This window comes from Sceloporus undulatus, chromosome 5 (assembly GCF_019175285.1).
Source record: "Sceloporus undulatus isolate JIND9_A2432 ecotype Alabama chromosome 5, SceUnd_v1.1, whole genome shotgun sequence".
NCBI classification, from domain to species: domain Eukaryota; kingdom Metazoa; phylum Chordata; class Lepidosauria; order Squamata; family Phrynosomatidae; genus Sceloporus; species Sceloporus undulatus.
In genome coordinates this window covers 58,137,963-58,159,675 of record NC_056526.1, presented here as the reverse complement: position 1 = coordinate 58,159,675, position 21,713 = coordinate 58,137,963, and the positions used below count along the sequence as shown (strand labels likewise).

The following is a 21,713-nucleotide window of genomic DNA, read 5'->3' as shown; positions in this document are numbered from 1 at the left end:
ATGCTGAGGCTCCAGTTTTGCTAACTTTTCCATTCGAAATGGATTTCTTAGCTGTGAATCAAATGTCGGTCACCTTCAGAATGCTACATAAACTTCACAGGATAGCCACACTGCTTTATGGCCAAGATCTAAAGTCTCTGAAGCAGATCTAGATGGCAACATAGCAATTACACCTTTGTTGGGAGCAGGGTACAAGATCCTTTAGCCATTTCTCTATTTATATTAGCTATAAAAGTGCTATGTCTTCATAAAATATTGCATGGGCACCTGTGGAGAGTGCCAACTGCCCTTGTGAATGCTCCCTTTATATACCTTAAAGGTATGTACTTACATACCTTACATGCCATGAAGAGAGGGATAAATAAGTAAGCATGATGTTAAATGTGTATTTGCAAAAGTTTGTTTAACATTTCATTTTTAATCATAAAAAAGGCTGATTAGCTAAGAAAAGATGCAAACAGTGTCATTGTTTCTCATTCTTATACAAAAACTGATTAGGTATCATGTATAAAAAAGAGAATGGCTATTATTTTGCCATTAACTGAATCATACTGGTAAACTACATGCAAGCCTTTTTATAAAAAAGTCAAAGTGACACGAAGCTGGGATATATGGGACTTAAATTAGTCATGACAGAACTGTGTGGCTTTGTTAGTCCATGGGACTAACACAGTCAAGAAGTAGGCAAAAGAAAATAAATGGGTCTTAAGTTAGTCATGACAGAGTTGCATGGACGGGAGGCTGTTAGTGTTTCCTCTGTTGGCTGGTGATCCCATGCGGCAGTGGGGTTGTGAATCCACTCTAGTCTGAATTGCTATCCAAGATGCTGGACCTATTTTGGGGATAAGGTTCATCACCTTGGATAACTCAATTAAAGTTTAGACTAAGCTCAGCAGTGGATTCCCAACCACACTTACATCAGAGCCATCAGCTGGCACTGCCTGCCCTCCACCATTTGCTTCTTTCATCATCTGTCTCATTCTGCCTCATGTTAGATTTGGGCCTGGGGTTTGGATGGATATAGCAATGGTAGCAGCTATGGGGAGAAGGAGAAACAGAAGAGGCAGAATGTTTTTTAGAGTAAGACAGTAATAAAATCTGTAAAAGAAAAATTGGGATTTGGCATACATTTACCAAATATCTAATTAAACTATCACAGAACACTTCTTCCAAGAGTAAAAAAGAATCCCATTTTGGGAAAGGGTGAGATACAAATACAATAAAATGAATAAATGAATGAATAAATAAGGTAACTCAGTGAAATGTACAATATTTTGAGACTAAACTACATGAAAAGAATTAAACACACACTATACTGTGTGTTCTATTCCTCCTTAAAGGGTTCTTTAAGTAAAGGAAACCTTCCTTAATAAAACAGGCTGAGTGCCTCAATCAAAATGCATTCCACGTAGTCTCATGCTATGCCCAGTGTGTTGGAGGGGGGGGGGATTGTGACCAAAGCAATCCCTGGTAGTTTCTACATTACTTAGTCCTGTGACCCTTTTTCCCATCACAGATTTTCTGATGTTATCTGCTCCTTCTACCTAATGCCCCTTGAGCTGTGACGCCTTGAGCTGTGTAAGTAAAGGAAACCCTCCTTAATACAACAGGCTGAGTGCCTCAATCAAAATTCATTCTATGTAGTCTCATGCAATGCCCATTGTTGTTATTACAATTAAATGTAAAATTTATAAGTTTCTATGGACCAGACTTGAATGTGTCTATCGTCCTTTGCAGATGTCTGCCTTAAGATGTACCTCCCCCCATCTTTTATACTTTCCCCTCATCCTCTGTTTTTCTCTTCATGTGCCTGTGTATGTGTGCATGTGTATAAATGTGCACTGCAGAAGATGAATTGTACCTGTCAGCAGGCCCTCCAGGTCTAACACATGTTATTACAACAGGACGAGATTTATTTCTGTCATCATGTGCTCCACCTAGGAAAGAGAATGAAATAGACACCTTCTTACTATTTCTTGTATAAAAATCCATTCAAAGACTAACCATCTTGAAAAACCTGGAGCATGCATTGACAGAGAAAATCTTCTTCTCCATCCCAATCAAACACTAAACTACATGGAGGGTATTTTAAAGGGTTTTTAGTGGTGAATTATTCAAAATCTAGGACACTGGATGGTAAAGTTAATTGTGACTTAAGTCCTATTAGATTCAGTTGGATGGTCTGTATTTACAACAAGTTCTTAATACTGTAATGTTCAGCTTAGAACCTTTAGTATACTTTTGTTGAAAACAACAATGCATAAATAAGCAAAATAGCCTGAAACAAGTCTATCTGAAAAGATGCTTTCTCTCATTTAAGCCTGCACAAATCCCAAGATCTTCTGAAGAGCTCTTCTGATTCCACCATCTGAGGCAAGTTTAACAGGGTCATGACAGATAACACTGGAATTCTACCCCTTATGATACTTGTCTGGTTCTATCTTTGCTAATGTGACAGATTATATTTTTAATCAGAGTTTCTATTTGGGCAAATTTTTGGGGTGGCCTCTTCAGTTGGTTTGCTTCTTCTAATTCTCGCAATATTTTAATTTGCTGCTATTTTGTGTTTTACTATCTGAGCTGGGCTCCTTTCCTATTACACAATTATAGTGCAAAGAATCTACTTTAACTATTATAGTTTCATCCCATGGAATCATGGGATTTGAAGTTTAGAGATGGATAGTTAGAAATCTCAGCCAAAGAGTTCTAGTACCACACCAAGCTACAAACTCCAGGATTCCATAGGATGCAGCCAAAGCAGTTAAAATGGGGTTGAAGAGCTGTACCTTTGTATTGTGAAAGGGCCCTTTAATTGTTTTTTTCTTTTTAATTTGGTCTGCTATTGATGCATTGTTGTTGTTTCTGCAGACTGCTGATCATGTTTGTTATGTATGAAGTCAAAGACTTTCACGGCTGGCATCCAATTTTTTTTGTGGGTTTTTCGGGCTATGTGGCTGTGTTCTGGAAGAATTTATTCCTGATGTTTCACCTGCATCTGGTGTCTTCAGAGGGTTGTGTCTTCAGAAGGTGGCATGGAAGTGAGTCGGGTATGTATACTGTGTGACCCTTGGTTGGAAGGCAGTGATTTACATGTTGATCTGTTGTTGAATGGTGAGGCCTCAGGATGGGAGGATATGCCGGAGGATACCGTATGTGTGTATGTGTGTATAAATTCTTCCAGAACATGGCCACATAGTCCAAAAAATCCACAAAAAGCCATGTTTATTCTGAATGTTTAGAATAATAGCTTTATTTAGTTTTTTTTACAAAGTTCAAGGATCAAGTGTTGATCCTTGCCTTGCTGACCTTGGTCTAGATATTGATACAAGTGATCTTCAAACTGCGGAATAGTCTAATTTGGCGGGACAAGAAATAAAGGAGGCATATAGGATCCTAAGAAAGGCAAAGCTTTATTTTCTCCATCATTTTGTGGACTGTTCTTCCATGTGTTTATCATCTGGGCATGAGTTTGAAACATCAGACACTGTTGGTTTGACCTTTTTTCCCCAGTAGTACCTCCCTGAATCCAGATTTAGGGTGTGTAATCACAAATATTTTGTCCTAGCCCCGGTTGCATTAATTATGTGCAAGGATATTTACTCTGATCTACAGCTCTACTGTAACAGTTGTTGGTGCCGGTGGGGGGGGGGGGGAGGAGGCAAAAGCAGTTTAAGCATAGAAAGGGAGATTAGCTTAAAAACTTTGAGAACCAATATGAATGGGGAACTTACCTCTTATTACAAATCCAAAAGTGTTTCCTTCTTTATGTAAAGTGACTTCTACTGTTCTAAAAATGACACCTGAACCTTGAACAGCTGAAAGATAAAATGTTTTTAACATAACAACAAAATTAATATTTACCATAAATTTTACAATAAAATCAATTATTTACAACTTTCAGGAAACATGAAACTCTTACACCTAAATTACAGGAATAATCAGACATTAATACAATTACTTTTCTGTAAGAAGACCTACTCTGATTTCAACAGATAACCACAACTATCTAAACACTCTGAATCTAAACAATGGCATAATCTTATTTTAAAAACTATGAAGGTGTTAGTGAGCCATAAGGGAATCAAGATTGCTTAAGGCTTGAGTCACAGACAAAGAATCTTGCCCCCCTCTCTTTGAAAGCATGGTTTCTCCATGTGTTCCTATGAATGATTAAGGTTTGATTAGCCAGACTGCCTATACTTAAGGTGCCATCTTATTTCATCCTGCTCTATGAGTGAGGGCAGTGGAGGGAGTTTTGCTGCTTTCAAATTGTGGAGGGAACACTGGAAGCTGTCTCATGCCTAGTCAGACCCTAGGTCTATATAGGCTGAGTCGCCCTTATTCAAAATGCTTGGGACTAGAAATGTTTGGGGTTTTTTGTTTTTGTTTATTTTTGGGATATTTACATATACATAATGAGATATCTTGGAGATGGAATCCAAATCTAAACATGAAATTCATTTATGCTTTGTATACACCTTATAAACATAGTCTGGAGGTAATTTTATACACAATATTTTAACAATGTTGTACATGAAACAAAAAACCATCAGAAAACAAAGCTGTCCCTATCTCAGCCATCCATGTAGACAATTTTGGATGTTGGAGTATTTTGGAATTTCACATAAAGGATACCCAGCCTGTATTTAGATCAGTATTGTTTATTGATTGTGGCAGTGGCTCTCCAGGTAGGAGTCTTTTCCAGCCTTACCTGGAGATATCAGGAATTAAATCTGGAACTTTCAGTATACAAAGCATGCATTCTACTACTGAGCTATGCCCTCTCCCCTGCCAACACCTGTATTCCCCAGTGTTACCTGGACACATAAGAAGTTGGCCATCCAAGTTGGGGGTGGTGAAGTCTGAGGCTTTAAGAGAGAGTCTCCCTCTCCCATTTTTACACTGGATGTCACAACATTCCACCCACTCTTCCTAAAAACTGGTCATCAGCTGAGACCAAATGGGACTATTAACTTTTTGCTCTTGAATTTAAATGGGATTGGAAAGTCCTGATGGCTATTTGTTTCCATGTTAGTGAGATTGTGAATCTGATCCTGGTTTTAGTCTGAAATGTAAGAAGCTAACCAAGCCTGAACCTTGCCCTCAAATAGATCTAGCATCTCAGATAGTTCCTTTAAACTTCGGCTTAAAACATGGAATAGATTCCATAGCAGCTTACTAGTTGGCACTATGAAAATGTCTTTTGGCTACTAGCTAAGAAGTAAGGACGTTTAAGCCTGGCGGGTTGGTCTACCTCCAACTGAAGCAGATTTAGCTGGGAGCAGTGCATATTCTGAGGATTCCCTGATGAGGTGCTGAAGACACAGGCCTCAATGCATTTGGAAGAATGCTACAAAAGAGGCATCTTGCCTCCTAAAGGCCATTCCCAAAAGACTGGAGTGGGCAAAATGTGGCCATGGACCCCAATTTTTCTGCCTCTAAAGCCCTCATCAGTCTTGCATATTCCCTCACACACCCCATGTGATTTTCAAGCAGTTTTTGTCCAAAACCCTCAAGGAGATTCCCCCAAATGTACTGGAACATTACTTTCATTTGCCATTTTACATTACTTCCAGTTGTCATTCGGGAAGATCTCCAACAAAGCTTAAGACATTTGGTGCACTGTTGGGGGGTGCAAGTTGGTGGAGACTTGGGAAAGAGAAAACTGGCCCCCAGACCCCTTACATACAGTTGCCTGCCTCTTCCATAAAGTGTTCAGGGATCGGGGGGGGGGGGGGAATGATAATCTATCTCAGTGGCTTGACACAGTTGCCTACCAAACAATGTGGTGGAATGGGCCCATGTGAGGCCTTCATTTCACTCCCAACAGTAATCCCAGCAGTTGGACTGGGATGGCAAACTGGCCAACAGATGGGTGGCAAGTGTCTGGATCCTCACCCTATGCCACACCATACTTATGAAAGGCCAGTAAAATTGTGACTAGAACTTGTAATCTCCCAGCCTGGTGGCAGGAGTCCAAAATTTGCAATTAAAAAAATTAAATAATTTCCCCCATCCTTAACCCAAGATCTATCTGTGTGTGGTTACAGCCCCTACCATCCACTCTCTTCCCAGCTGGTGCTGCAGGCATTATAAAACCCTATCATTCAGTATCATTAACCACTACACTAGTACAAGGTCAGAATTTCTGAAAACTTACATGAATGGTTATGGTTGTAACTGTAATGTAGCGTGACAAACTCATTTTTCAATTCAGTGGACAAAAATCACACATATATTGAACATAATATAACAGAGCAAACAGAGTTGTTTGATACAAAATAAATATGTTTAACCTATTAAGTTTGCTTAATGCTCAGTTGATTTAGTTAATCAAAAATCCCCTAATTCAGATCTCAAATCTTAATTATTCACAGCAGCCACCAAATAACATCATAAATAGAGCATTGCAGTTTGGCAGTCTTAATAAACACACAAATTTAATTTAACCATCAGTACCTAAAACAAAATAGATTTAATTAAATTTGTAATTTAGCACACAGTGACATGCATTTGCACCACTGCTTTCAGAATCTGTGTGCCGGGTTGTGCCTTTAATTCTTACAGCTGGACAGACTGAAAAATATAAAGTTATCCATTGAAACAGGTCTGGTTCTTTCACTCCAGCACCTTATTTGAGGCATTTTCAAATCCAGTTGCATTTGTCAGGTAGCCTGTATTTGTTAGGAATTCCCTAGAATCCATCAGCTTGGTCACCTAAGCTTCCAAATTCATGGATAACAGTATTGCTTTAACAGGTAACCTACATCAACATTCCCCTTATGTAATCTTAAGGCTGGAATGTCAGAATGTTTGACATAGAGCAATAAACATACAGCTTTGTCCTCTTTTGCACATTATCAGATCAGTAACATATATAAGTATACCTCACTTAATGAAGCAGACATGTAGCAGACTTTGGTTTCAGAGGCAGAAATAACATGGAAATAATAGGGATAGGTTCGTATTTCACAAAAAAGAAGGGCCATTCAACAAGTTTCAGCAAATTTTTCATTCCAAACTCACAAAATGCACATGTGAAATGAAACAACCAGGTCAGGGAATCCTTATATAAGTAAAGACAAACATTTTGAACTCTTTAGAGACCATTTGAAAGTTTTTTTCCAAAGTGCATTCTGGGATGATATTTTTCTTTCACTGGTTTCTGTCTGCCTTATGGTTTCCATTTTGGTGGCCAGACTTACAGATCTATGCTTTTTAAAAATAAAATACAATAATTAAAGTAAATAAAATAAAATCATGCTGAGGGTAGCTGGTGAGGCAGGATTATTCACCTTCCCCCTTTTCTCTGATTTCTGTTCGCACATACTTCTAGTAATGGATTTTGGAAACAGCTGCTGTTTTCTTTGTTGTAGGGAGGCACACAGCTACAGTAGAAACCCATTCTTTCCCTGCTCAAACTTTACTACGGTATTTACTGAGACATCTGCTGCAACTCAACATAAAAAAATCTGTGTTTCTCTAGTTCTCCTCTACAATCCTCTCGATGTCCATACTGCAAGAAAATCTTTCAGCCAGATAAAGACCAAAGCTATCCTTCACTTTTGTGGTTACACTTGACTCAAGTGATGGCTGATGACTTACACCAGTTTGGAGTCTTTGTTGTTGTTTTTTCTACATTACAATCAACTTTTTTATTGGGCTACTGACAAGGGTACTATAAGAGAAGATGTCACCTATTTATTTTATTTCTCTCCCAGACATTTTTAAAGGTATTATATCTTTTATCTCAAGTTGGCTTCACCAAACACTCAGACCAGATCCAAGCCCACACACTTCAATTTATCTCTTAGTTCTACTCTTGTTAACCCTAAAGTGCTGTTATTTACTCATTTCAAAGTCTTAAATGTTTTAAAATATAGTATAATGCTGTATGTGTATATACAGTCAACCCTCCATATCCAAAGATTCTTTATCTGTGGATTGAACCATCCTCGACTGAAAATATTAAAACAATATATACATTCTAAAAAGCAACTCTTGCAGGGTTTTACTATTTTATATGGAACACAATTTTACTATGCCATTGAGCATCCATGGATTTTGGTATTCACGAAGATTCCTGGAACCAAACTCCAGCAGATACCACTGTATGTGTTTGTTAAATTACGGTATGTGTGTGGTAATATGATCAAGAAACAGAAGCCAACAGAGGTCTTTGTTTGAAAAAGTAGAATACAATGCAAATAGGGTACACCACGGTTTCAATTTGACTTGATTTAATTCTACAAATTCAGTAAACACAATACAAAGTAAACCAGGGAAAATTGAAGGAGAAAAAAAATCCTATAATTCATCTGAGACACTGAGATCATGAGGGGAAGGATGAGCTTCTCTCCCTGGTGTCTCCAAATATAGGCTCTTACATGCTTTCATATAAGTGAATGTCTACCATTTATTCATATAAGAAGAGCACAGTATGGCTTTAATGATAATGTTGTAATGTGGGAAAAACCAGCTTGATAACCAAAGGTTCTTCACTGACATTAACCAGTCAAGTGGTCCATGGTCCATGTGGGGGCAGGATGAAATCCTCCCAGAAATAGTGGGCTATATGAAGAGAATAAGGAAGGAAGATTCCCTTTTCAGCACCTGAAGGCTTTAAAGTGACTTCTCCTTAATGAACTCTTAGGGGTGCTTTAGCAATAGATTACTGCATTGGCAGGCCGCCTTTGGACAAAACAGTCCTTGGGGTTCATTCCAAATCTCCGGTTCAAACTCAATTCACAATTGTGTACCAAGCTACAATTTGGCACTACAGTTTTAATACTGGATGACTAGTAATATTTTAACTTCCTCATGAAGCTTACTAACATAAAGACATTTTACAAACTTACTTATTAGTTTATAATTCATTACTTACCAACTGGTGGCAGTTCATACTCCACTTCCAAGACAACCCGCTCACCAACATTCTTGAGCAAACTAATGATTTCATCATGGCGAAACTTAGTTAGATTGATTCCATTCACAGATTTGATGTAGTCTCCCACATCCAGTTGGTCACTTCTGCAACACACATCTTTCTTTCAGTGAAGCTATACTTAGTAAGCAAGTGACCTTATTTTCAAATGTAGAAAGACTGGTACAATTTTTGTCAGATAAAATAAGGCCACTTTTCTTAATGACAACAAGATATTGTGCTGGATCATTATGTATCTATACAGCATCACCAGTGCACATTGGGTATTATGGAAAATTACAGAAAAATGTGGACAGGTCCCTGCCCCCCCCCCCCCACCCAAGGAAATGGAGCATAGCTAGATGTATGTTACCAGCTCAAACTGTGTGTTCACCTAACATAGTACTGTCTACTCTAACTCACAGCAATTCTCTAGGATATTAGGAATCACCCGCATCACTAACTACCTGAGATCTTCTTACTTGGAAACGCTGAAGACTGTAATAGGGTCTTTCTGTATTTATCTGTGACTTAGGCTCCTGCCACAGTGCAGAATTAATGCAGTTTGACATAATTTTAACTAGAATATTTAGTTTGTTGTGGCACTAGTTGTAGTTGTAGCTGGATATCTCACAAAATATTCAAGTACAAAACATGTAGTTGTAAATATCTCACAAAATGACAAACACCAGAATTCCACAGCATTGATCCATGGTTGATAATGTGGTGCCAAACTGCATTAATTCTGTAGTGTAGATACAAGCTGAGCTATGGGCTCTCCCCATTTGGGAAGATTTAGTGTTAAGAGACAGCATCACCTCAACCACTTAAAAACTGATTTTTCCTTCAAATTGGGACTCAATTAACCTGTTGGATCACATGTAGGAAAATTTTCTACTTAAGTGAAGAAAAAGTATCATGCTCCATCTACTACACCACACTGGCTCTATGCCTTAAAAAACTGACAACTGTTTTTTGCATTAGAAATGCGGTCTTTGATCTGTTAGAGGCAGAAAGGTTATTTTAACCCTGATCCACACAACCTATTTTATAACTTTCCAATTATTTGCATTATTTGTTTTTGTTTTAGCCTATTGGTAGGAGGACATGTTCTACACAGTCATTAAACACTTTTTTGGGGAAAAAATATGCTTGCATATTATAAGCTATGAAATATTTCTCACTGCTAATTATCATTTGTTAAAAAGATTCATAGGAAATCATTTATTTTCAGATGACCTTAGAACACACCATAGTAATTTCAAATTCATCCCACTCAACAACAACAACAGAACTTATTTGTTTCTGAACAGATAGACCAACTTATAGGAATTGACTGACTCTTATCAATTAATTTATTTAGCTCTGCATAGGTCACCACATTATGTTGTGTTGTTTGGCTTGGGAAATGTTTACCTAGCAGCAATTCCTCCTTGACGAAGGTTAGACACTCTTGGTTTTCCATCCTTGTCAATTCCACCAGACACCGTAAGCCCCAAAGTGGTGCCTTCTTTCTTCATTAATTCCACTATTGTTGAGCCCTTGAATTCCTCTGTTGAAATAAAATAATTATCAATGTAAAACCTTTAAATAATATCAAAGAAACTAATATTTGATTGTTTTTTTTAAAAGAACACATACTAGCTTTTCTAGTACTAGAAAAGCTTGCTTGTTCTGCCATTTCAATACCATTTCATTCAGCAAATGACAACGTAAGCTGATAAAATATTTCTTTACTGAATGGTGGCAATTACATGTGATGAAGAGGATTCTGGTCCAGAGACAAGTATTTTGTAATAAATGTGTTAGCTTTTAAGGTGCCACAGGACTCTTTGCTGCAAGGAATTTGTATGTATACTTCCAAGTAGTTTCTGATCTATGGTGATCCTGAGGTGACGCTATCTTGGGTTTTTGTGTGCAAGATTTGTTCAGAAGTGTACCTTTGTCTTCATCTGAGGCTGAGAGAGTATGACTTGTCCATGGTTAATGGGTTTCCATGGCAGAGTAGGGATTTGAACCCTGATTTCCAGAGTTGTAATCCAATGTTCAAACCACAGCACCACACTGGCAGTATAGTGTAAGGCTTTAAAGGCTAACAACTAATTTTTGTGTTAAAAATACCATCTTTAAGCTGTAAGAAGAAGAAAGGAGATTTGCTCTGAGAACCAAATCAGCCATCGGTTCCCTTGTGCCAAGCTTGCAAAAAAACCTTATACCTTACGGCCACAACCCAGCATAGAGCTAAATGTACTTAAGCCTACTGTGACCAGTGGGTTTAAGTGTGCTTTAGTCTGTTTGTGACTGTGACCCAAAGAATTTATAATCTGGATTTGGAATACAAGGCATTTGGTAAAATAAAAGTATCTCCCTGCGTATAATTCATTTGGACAATGATTTCTTCATAGTATTTTCTAAACCAAAATGCATTCTGTTCTAGACCTTTGAATTTTAGCACTTTGAAATTGTTGAAATCCCATTTGTTTTAAACTGCAGTATCCATGTTGAATACTAATTTGATAATTTGCCTCCATATGAAGGATTTTGCCAACTTCTAAATCAGGAATGAGAGTTGTGTGGCTCTCCAGCTGTTTTGGAGTTTAAATTTCCAGCCTTCCTCACCAATTGCCTATGGTGGCTAAGACTGATGGGAGTTACACAGCAGCTACACAGTTCCCACCCCTGAAAACTGCTAACATTATCAGTCTTAATAGTTTCTATTCTGATGCATGCGCTTTTGAATTCAGATTATTTTATTCCCAAACAATCAAGACAGGATTTACTTCTGCAGAAGCCTTGTACATGTTATCTACGCATGTGCCCTTGTCTGTTCAATTACATGTCTGTGACTGTAGAGATGATAATAATACATGGGGGAAAACTCTTTGAGCAACACAGATGAAAAGCCCCCATTAGGCATGTGCAATGAATGGAATAGTTATTTCGATCTAGGCCCTAAACCTGGATTCCTAAACATGTTTACTAAGTAATAAGCTCCACTAGACAGTGGGATTTTCTTTTGAGTAGTCTCCTTTAGGATTGTACTATATACTTTCTTATGCATCATACTTGGGAAGAAATAAGAACTCATGAGCTGCACATACGAAGTGCATTTGACAAGTTTGCATTATTTATTTTCTCTAACAGGTTTGGTATTACAAAGAAATTGAGTCTAGGTGTCCCTGACACTCTTTCTCATAAACCAGATTAATTAAATCCTTATTTTGTTAGCTTCTTCTATAATGCTTTTCATTTACGCTGAATGAACAAGCACAACTGTTTGTTTACTAGAGCTACTCAAGGGAAGCATTTATAATTCCTCTGGTTAAGCTTGCAATCCTGGGCCCCATTCCCACTGGGCAAAAAAAGCGGCTTATTTCGCTGCGACTCTGACTCGAATTCTGACTCGATCTGACCCATCATTCCCATTAAAAATGGGTGCAAACAGACCCGGTTTTTTTTTACCCGTTTTCGTTCCCATTGGTATTTTCCCTGTGGTAATTTGAAGCGGGTTATTTTGCTCCCCATCCCCATTGCCCTTCCGGGACTTCTTTTTTTAAAAGCAGCTGTCAATCAAGCGCCTAAGTGCTTGACGTCACAGCCAATCAGATGCTTAGGTGCTTTTCCCCTCTGGGAAAGGGAAAAGGGAGCCTCTATTCCCCTCAAATCCCTTTGCACTCAGGCTCTTCTGTGTCTCCCCTGGCTCCCTCTGGAAGAGAGAAGAGGAGCCTCTATTCACCCGAAACCCCTTTGCATCCAGGCTCTTCTGTGTGTCTCCCCAGGCTCCCTCTGGGAAAGAGAGAACAGGAGCCTCTATTTGCCCCAAACCCCTTTGCGTCCAGGCTCTTCTGTGTCTCCCCAGACTCCCTCTGGGAAAGAGAGAAGAGGAGCCTCTATTTGCCCCAAATCCCTGTGCTGTCTGGGGGGGGGGGGCGATCAAGCAGGCATGTACTGCAAAGCCCATCTGCTGCTCAGGTGCTCAGGCAGAGGCGAAAAAAGAAAAAAGAAAGAAAAAAAATAATAGTTTAAAAAGGTGTTCAATGGCTCTCCTCACACATTGGTCTATGAATGTGGAGCAAGGGGGAGGTTGCAGGGGGAGTAATGTGTTTACTGTCTTTGGAGCTCAATGTAGCGCGATCGCCTTACCCTGCTTCCCGATCCACTGGGGGAAAGGTTGTGTGAACAGAAGAAAATGGGGCCGGCAATGCAGGAAAGAGAACAAGCGGGTGACACCCCCAGGCCAGCCCCTTGAGCACTTATCCTCCCATCCCCAAGTTCCCAAATCAGACACCCTTTTGTTCCCATTCATTTGCCCTGAATCAGATTCAGGAGGCACAGGAAAACTTGCTAAAAAGCCGCTTTTTTTTTTAAAAAAAACAAACTAGTTTATCGACCAATAATTCAGGTTTTTCAGGATAAAACGATTCAGATTCGAATTCCAATGGGAACAATATTGGAGCAATGCGGATTGAATGCACGCTCAAATGGAAATGATGCACCCATGATTCGCGTCCTGATCCGCGTTATAAGCCAGTGGGAATGGAGCCCTGTACGCTCTTATGTGGGAGTGAGTCCTATTTAAATCTGCAGCACTTACTTCTGAGAGAACAAGGGAAAGATGAGGCTATACATTTTAAGTTTGCTTCTAAATACAGCTATAACACCAGTGTACAAAAGGGAGGTAATGTAATAATCTGATCCATAGCTCACTGTGATATTTACTTATATTTATATGCAGAGGTAGCACACCATACACTTTTCTGTCAATAAAAAGAGGCATTGGGTAGTAAAAAAGTAAGCATGACATGACAGAAGTAATCCTTCAAATGCACAGGCTTCTCTGCTCCCCCATACGACACATTCATAACGCTAATTGGATGTTACGACCTTTTCCACCTTGTTCATCACATTTGCATTGCTTTGTTCCTTGATGGAATGACAATGATGAGAATAACACTGACAACAACAACAATAACGATACTGACAACAATGATTTTAAATTAGAGTTACAATGAAAAGAACAAGGGTGCTGCTTTGTGAATGTATTCTTTCCTTCATGGAGTGGTATTTGGACCAAAAGATGTTGTGGGGGGCGGGGGGGAGAAGGATTCACAAGTGTATCCCCTGTTTCTGTTGTAATGTGTCAATTAGAAGAGAACTTGTGGACTTCACCTATTGAACCACACAGCTGTCACCACATCTGAAACCAGGAAATCCAAAGTGACAGTACAGCAAGAATACAAAGAACCTCAAGACCTCCAGGCCTTTTCTGTGACTGTTTGTAGAAATGTGTCCTTATTCTTCTCATCTTGCCCTTCTTAAATTCAGATACTATATCAAAAATGTTCTGCTGTGCTCCACGGTTTCTGTGCACTTGTGTGCCTTCAAATCACTTGTCAAATTACAGTAACCCCATGAATTTCACAGTTTGTTTTAAATGGCAAGGAATAATACAAGGTGGTTTTGCCAGTTCCTTCCTCTGAAATATAGCCTATAACACCTGATGTTCATTGGTGGTTTCCCATCCAAGTACTAATCGGAGCTAATCCTGCTTAGTTTCTAAGATCTGACAGGATCTGGTGCCTTTAGATTTTTGGGCCCTTATTTAATTTATCAACTTTCTGTTTCTTTGTTGCCACAATTGTTTTGGTGTACTGTTATATGTAGGCCCAAAGTGCTGGTCTGAAGAGCTCCTAGTAATACTGTATGGTTTTTGTTCTGTTTCAGCATATACAGTTGCCCCTATGTTTTCACAGCCTTGGAGTCTGCATCCCTAGCCCGTTGGCAGGTGGCAAACGGAGGGGGACAAAATGGGGCATGCACCCACAGGCGCATGATGCCACTGAAGTCAATGAGGCTTGAATATGGTGATTTCCCATTTTTGCAGTAATGGGAGGGGTGATTTTATTTGTTGTTGTTTACTTAGAAGCAGGATATTTTATTCAAATAGTCACACAATCCTTACATAGAAATAGGTTTGTGGCCTAAACATTCAAGGACACAGACCAGAAACTTCATTCTACAGTACAAGAAAAGATGTGCCCTTGTTCTTTTGCAAGATAGACTCGGTGCAAAAAGTATTTTCATTCAGAGATAAAGCAGAAAAAGAGGAATAGCATTATCTCTCAGTTGAAAAGGGGAAAATATAGAAACCAGGCAAGAAGCACTGAAAGAAATCTTAAATTATAATTCTTTTCTACATAGATCTGACACTACATCAACTGAGATTTGATATACTAGCAGACAGGATAAGAACTATGCCTGGGATTTTAAATTTTCCTTTGAATTCAAGGCAGGAGTGCAGCTAAGGGGTGGGAAATGAGGGCATGCCCCTTCCCCAATAATACTTGTGTCCCCAAATGAAATCTTCCTTCAGTCCCCAAATTATATAGCAATGCAGGGAGTGAGACACTGAAAATTGTTCTCCAGAGTCATAGTCCAGCACTCAAACCATTACACCACACAAGTCCTATTGTGGCTGCATCTATACTCCAGAAATAATCTAGTTTCTCAATGCTTTAACTGCCATGGCTCAATGCTATGGAATTATGGGATTTATAGTTTATTGTGGCACCACATCTCTCTGACAGAGAAGGCTTAAATGTTTCACAGAACTACAATTTCCAGAATTCCATAGCACTGAGCCATGACAGTTAAAGTGGAGGCAAACTGGACTATTTCTGCAGTGAAAATACAGCCTAAGAAACGAGGTGATTAAAAATTGCTTAATGACTAAAGATAAACAAAAGATCAGACCACGTTAGTGTAAATTAAAATGTATTGAATCTCAATAACCTATTAGGATTTTAGATCCAGAAGGAAAGAAATTCATCTATGGGAGTTGAATAATCTATAATTTAGCGGGTTTCCCTCTTGTAACCAGTACTCTGTACATTATTTACTAGTTAAACCCTTCACTTGTCTCTTAAGGTTCAATGTATACACAATGAACTAATGGCAAGGAAGAACAAAAATTGATACATTTATATGCACAGGCCAATTTACTATCCAAGCAAACATGCTCACCAAAGAAGGCACTTAATATTGAAGATGCCATTCTTGTTAACTTAACTTACAAGGGGTTGTATCATGTTAGAACCCCTATCAAGCAATTAAGAATATTATCGTTTAATATTTTTACCTCTCTCTCTGTCTCCCTCCTTCTCTTTCACAAACACATATACGCACACACACACACACACTTCCTATAACAGACATCTAGGTGAAATATTAGGACAATACTCTTCCTGCTTAATTTCAGTTAGTTCCAAGGATCTATCTGGAACTCAAATTCTGACAGACAACTTCTTCCTAATACTTTTTACTCTGTTTTCCAGAGCAGAATTTTAAAATGAATCTGCAGCACTTAAATAAATTTGATATATATTATTATCTCTGAGCAAAACTCTTTGGAACCTCATAAAGCATATGCCAAATGGTGATTTCTACAGAAAGAAAGGGAGAGAAAGAGTACAGTTGATTACAGTGTAACAATAGCCTCCCCCCATTTCAAGATGTATATGCAATAACTCACTGAAAGCACAGCCAGTTTTAAGATGTCTTTTGAAATGGGGCATGGTTGGAAGGTCAAAAACTGAATATTTAATGCCAAATTCATCATCTAAAAATCAGTCCATCTGAACCTGTATTGTTCCATGCCTTTCTCTTAAGATTCCAGTATCTTAGCTTTGGAGTTGGGTTTTATCTGTATGCTGATGATACCCAGCTGTAGCTCTGTTTTACAATGAATGCCAAGGAGCCTGTGGTCACACTGAATCATTATCTGAATATAGTGTAGGACTGGATGTGGGTGAACAGACTGAGGGTCGAAACAGATGGCTGTAAAGGGGTGGTGTGACACCACCCCTTTGAATGCCGGACTGGGGCCAGGGAAACTGCATGCTGCAGCCCTGATCTGAAGTTTTTCCAGCCCAAAAAAGAGTGGCAAAATGACGCTCCGTTTGGGAACAGAAAAAAGGCGCCCTTGCTGCTGCCATGGCTTTTCAGCATTTGCATGGCATGGTGCATTTAACTGCTACACCACAGAAATGCCGTGATGCCTCTTGCCATGTGGTCAGCAGGGCAGCATGACACCGGCTTGGGGCCAGTGTCAGGGTATGCGCTGAGCATACACCACGCCCCCACGTCACCCCAAAGCTGGCATTTTGGGCAGTCTCTTTTGTCAGTGAGACTTAATCTAGACAAGAGAGAAGTGCTGCTGGTCAATATGAACATTAACCTGGAATAGGATTGCAGCCTGTTCTGAGTGGAGTTGCACTCCCTCTGAAATATCAGATTTGTAGCTTAGGGGTACTCTTAGACCCAGTGTTGCTCCTGAAAACCCAGTTGCTTTGATGGTCAGGAGTGCCTTTGCCCAGCTTTGCCTAGTGTGCCAGCTGTGCCCTTTCTTACAGAAAGTAGATCTAGCTAGCTAGCTAGATTCATGCCTTGGTTACCTTCCAATTAGACTACTGTAATGTGCTCTATGTTGGCTTGAAAAATGTTTGGAAGCTACAGCTACTGTAAAATGCAGCAGGCAGACTAATGGAAAGAGGCACACAGAAGTCCTAACTCTGCCTCAATATAATTTAGTCCAGTACCATTTTGTGACTAAATCATATGACATCATCAATACTATATCTAGTTGTCATATTTGAGAAACAAAGATTCAAGATTAACGCACATTTAACTTTTCATATACAACATATTTTAGAAGTATTTGAATGATTACCACCATCATTACCTACAACTGCTAGGCACCATACACAAAATGAATAATAATAATAATAATAATAATAATAATAATAATAATAATAATAATTGTTATTATATTTACTAATCTCAGGGATTAGTAAAATAACATACAATTAAAAGAGAAATGCATTCAAAATTCCAAAGTCCCCAACCCTCCCCCCAAATTATATCTAAAGAATTACAGGATAGCATTGAGATGATACACAATGAAAATATGGTAGGGAGTAAGGGAGCAGAGAGACACTAAGATGAAAGAAAGAAAGAAAGAAAGATGGTTAAAACATTAGGAATATATGAGGAAAAGGTACATTTTAAAGTTTTTCTAAAAGGTGGCTGAAACAGATGTTTATGAGGGGGAAGAATTCTCTAAACAGTGTCAAAACAGAAAACAAGCAGATATGGGAATTGAGAGAAAGAAAGTGTTTTAGGCTTAAGAGATCAAAAGGGAGCTGGATGGGATGTAAAGACACAGGATGTTATCAGACAAGGGAATTTGGAAGTATAATCCAATGGCAATCTGAACGCAATCAAGGGGTTTAACGTTATTGCGTGAGAGACTACCACACACAATTTCGGGCAATGGCAAGCTATTTTCGGGCAATGGGAAGTCAGTTTGAACGCAATTCGAATTCACGTACATTCGTGAGCTAGAGAATCCATGTGAATGTGTTCTGGCCCCACTTTCTTTTCATTTGAAATTAAGAGAAATTCCTCCTGTGTGATAAACTCCACAGAAGAGAATTCTGCAGATGCATGGTATGATGCTTACAGTTTCTTTGGAAAGGATAAGGAGGACAGTGGCTAATGGGGATCAAAAGAAAAAGACAGAATTAAGAAGGAAATAAGAAGCTGGGAATTACAAATAAAGAGACAGAAACAAGTAAACAATACTTCTAAGATATTTACCTTACCAGGAAGATCAATGTAAAACACTGCCAAAATTCACCTGGCAAGTACAGATGAAATTAATAAATGCATATGGGGCAGATTTGCATTGTTGTATCAAGATTAACTTTAGAAATATAATACCTAAAATAGTGAGAATCAGTTACATTTTAGGCACGCAGAGCAAACTGGATGGTCAGCAAAAGCCAGAGATAAAAGTCTCACTCTCCCAATTCATCATCGGGCAAAATAGTCATCGAAAAGAAAACAGTACATCTTGGTCATTTATTACACGGTTGAAACCATTAATCATCTGTCTGATTTATACAGAAAAGGTTATTACCAATAGAAACTACTTACATGAGATATAGTTGCAAACTATTTACATTTCAGAATATTTTTGTGCAGGCTGAACTATATTAATAGTATTTGTTTATAATGTAAGATAGAAATGAACATCATTTGCAAAGAACATCATTAGTAAAATGGAGAAATAGCCTTTTTATTGCCATCTTTATTATAGCCATTTTCCTATGGCACAGTTAAATGGAAGTGTATCCCACCTGTTCACATCAATTTTAATGTCTGTGAGTGAACTTTGATTTATTTCAGTAACAGCTGAGATCTTTGATTCTATTTTTATGCTGAAGGATGCATAATCAGCTCATTAAAATGGAAGACAAGCAGAATGAATAGTTTTCTATACAATCCAAAGGAGTCTTATTTTCTAGCACTCCACATTTTTAATTACAACTTTCATTCGCCTACACTTCCAAGTTATATATAATTTGAAGTTTTACTTTAAAAAAAATATTTTATCAGTCAGTGAATTCTCTCTCCCTATTATGCTGCAGGTGGGAATTGTGCCATCCTCCAGATGCATTAAGACTGCAATTTCCAGTGGCCTTAGTCAACGTAGTCAATGATGAAGAATGCTGAGACTGCAGTTCAGCAGCAACACCAAGCATGCCACATGATCCCCGATTCTGTACTAGGCTAACCCAGTAATGCAAAGAAAGACAAGTTTGCCATATCTTAAATAGTTTTATAAAAGAGGAATTGTAAATAATAGTGATAAGCTGCAAGTGCCAGGATTCCAACTTCTATAAACTACTGAAAGTACAGGAGGGACTTCATATTGAGGGCTCCATGTTTCTCCACCACTCAGTAATAGTGAATTTTCCAATTTGACTTCAATCAATTCACGTGCACCACCTAAAATGTAATCTCCAGTTTTGCTTATGTAAATGCTTTTATGTTTCTTTATAATTCTGCTCTCAACAACCTGCATTTTTTACACAAGGGAAAGGAACGATATCTCAAATTGAAACCAATTGTTCTGTTTTCAAAAACAGAGACTGGTCATTGCTTTTCTCAGCATACAGTGCAACCAGGTACCTGCATGCCTACTACTGATTCATTCAGTCGATGATACCCATTTTGAGAATAAGTTTAATTGTGGTATTTCTTGGCCACAACTTACTTGGGCTTTTTTCTTTCTTTGCAACATCCCCTAATTTTTTGTATCATTTACTTTGACAGAGTTCTGAAGAAGCATACTTTCATGGCATCTTGGCTAGTCCATTGACCAACTCTGGATTCCTTCCTCTTGCCGTTTGTTGTAAGCTGCAATTGAGTCGAATTTGACTCATGGCATCCTCATGAATGAGACATCTCCAAGCCCCTCTGTCCTCAGCAGCTCTGCTCAAGTTCCACAAGCTCAGAGCCATGACCTCCTTGATTGAGTCTATCCATCTAGTGCACCACAGGTCAAAAAAGTATGTTTTCTTCCTATCTGCTTTCTGCTTTTAATTCCTACATTAGTATCATGTTCTTTCTGGTGTTCCACAGAACTGTTCAGCATTCACATCTGTATGTTGTGATGGGAAATACAATGGCTTGGACAATCCTCAATTTATGTCTTTACACTTTATGATCTTGTAAATACTAAACTATTTCAATCTTTGTTGTCTGCATCCAATTTCTGTAACTCTTCTGTGCTTATTACTTTTGTTTTCTGAATGTTCAACACTAAGCCTGCCTTGGCACTTTTGTCTCTGATTTCTGTTAGTAATTGTTTCAAGTCTTTGATGTTATCTGCTAGTAGTATGATGTTGTCTGCATATCTTAGATTGTTGATGTTCCTTCCTCTGATCTTCATTCCATGTCTAAACTTGCTCTGCGTATGATATTTCCTCCATGCAAGTTGAATATACAGGGAGATAAAATACAACTTAGTCTGACCCCTTTTCCAATTGGGAATCATTCTGTTTTTCTGTAGTCTGTTCTGATAATAGCCTCCTGTCCTGAGTAAAGCTTACCCTTGACTGTTTGAACCAGCATAGCTCCTTTTATTTTATTTTTAACTACTTTGAACTTGGTCACCCACCTTCCTACTGTTTGCATGGCAAGATTCTACTCAGCATCTCTGCAGCCTATAAAATCTGAGCCTTTTTGCTATGTCTATTTAGTAACTGTCTTGCATTTAATTTCTGATGTGGCAGCCAAGACTCATGTAAAGCCAACTTGAGGCCAACTCACATGACCAGCTTAATGTGGTAACTTATCAAAAGATAAGCTTATCTGGCTCAGCTTGTTTCCAATTGAAGTGTACTGCATTAATGTGATAAGGTTGTAACTGTGACAAGCTATTGTACTAGTTATCACACAAAAAACATGGTGTGCAAATGGGGTAGCATGTCATTAGATAGGATCAATTTCTAATTTGTCCTGACTCATTTCATATTAGTGGCTAACAGGGGAAATGCTGTATGCAAAGGGATCTAGTAGCATCTTTGAGACTAACTGGAAGAAACTGGTAGCATGAGTTTTGGGAATGCTACTACTGATTAGCAATGCTGCAATAACCTTAGTTTGCAAAGATTGGGAGGAGGGGATACCATGCACTTGGCATACATACTCAAGACACACACAGCACATGTTCATTTCTCAGGATAAATACTGTTCAATACTTTTTTCCAAAAAGAATATAAAATTTTTCAGCACTTTAACATTCTTCTTTATACATTTTGCATCTAAATTGACATATAAAACCTCAACGCTGAGGCATTATCACATGTAAAGTTTTAAGTGCTTGTATGACCAAACCAAAGCCCAGCTCTTTGGGTTTGCTGGAACAGCCAACTGAAAATAA

At 38.5% G+C, this 21,713-nt stretch overlaps 1 protein-coding gene across 7 annotated transcripts in view; it reads right to left on the bottom strand.

The window, feature by feature from the left end:
• GRIP1 (glutamate receptor interacting protein 1) overlaps positions 1–21,713 on the bottom strand; it is a 308,504-nt gene that overhangs the window by 86,182 nt on the left and 200,609 nt on the right. For all 7 annotated transcript variants that reach the window (XM_042468137.1, XM_042468139.1, XM_042468138.1 and 4 more), the window contains exons 3-6: positions 10,340–10,475; positions 8,885–9,030; positions 3,732–3,815; positions 1,862–1,937 (exon numbers count right to left, since the gene is read on the bottom strand). In XM_042468137.1, the coding sequence (XP_042324071.1) occupies positions 1,862–1,937; positions 3,732–3,815; positions 8,885–9,030; positions 10,340–10,475 (442 nt within the window). The remainder of the gene's footprint in view (positions 1–1,861; positions 1,938–3,731; positions 3,816–8,884; positions 9,031–10,339; positions 10,476–21,713) is intronic.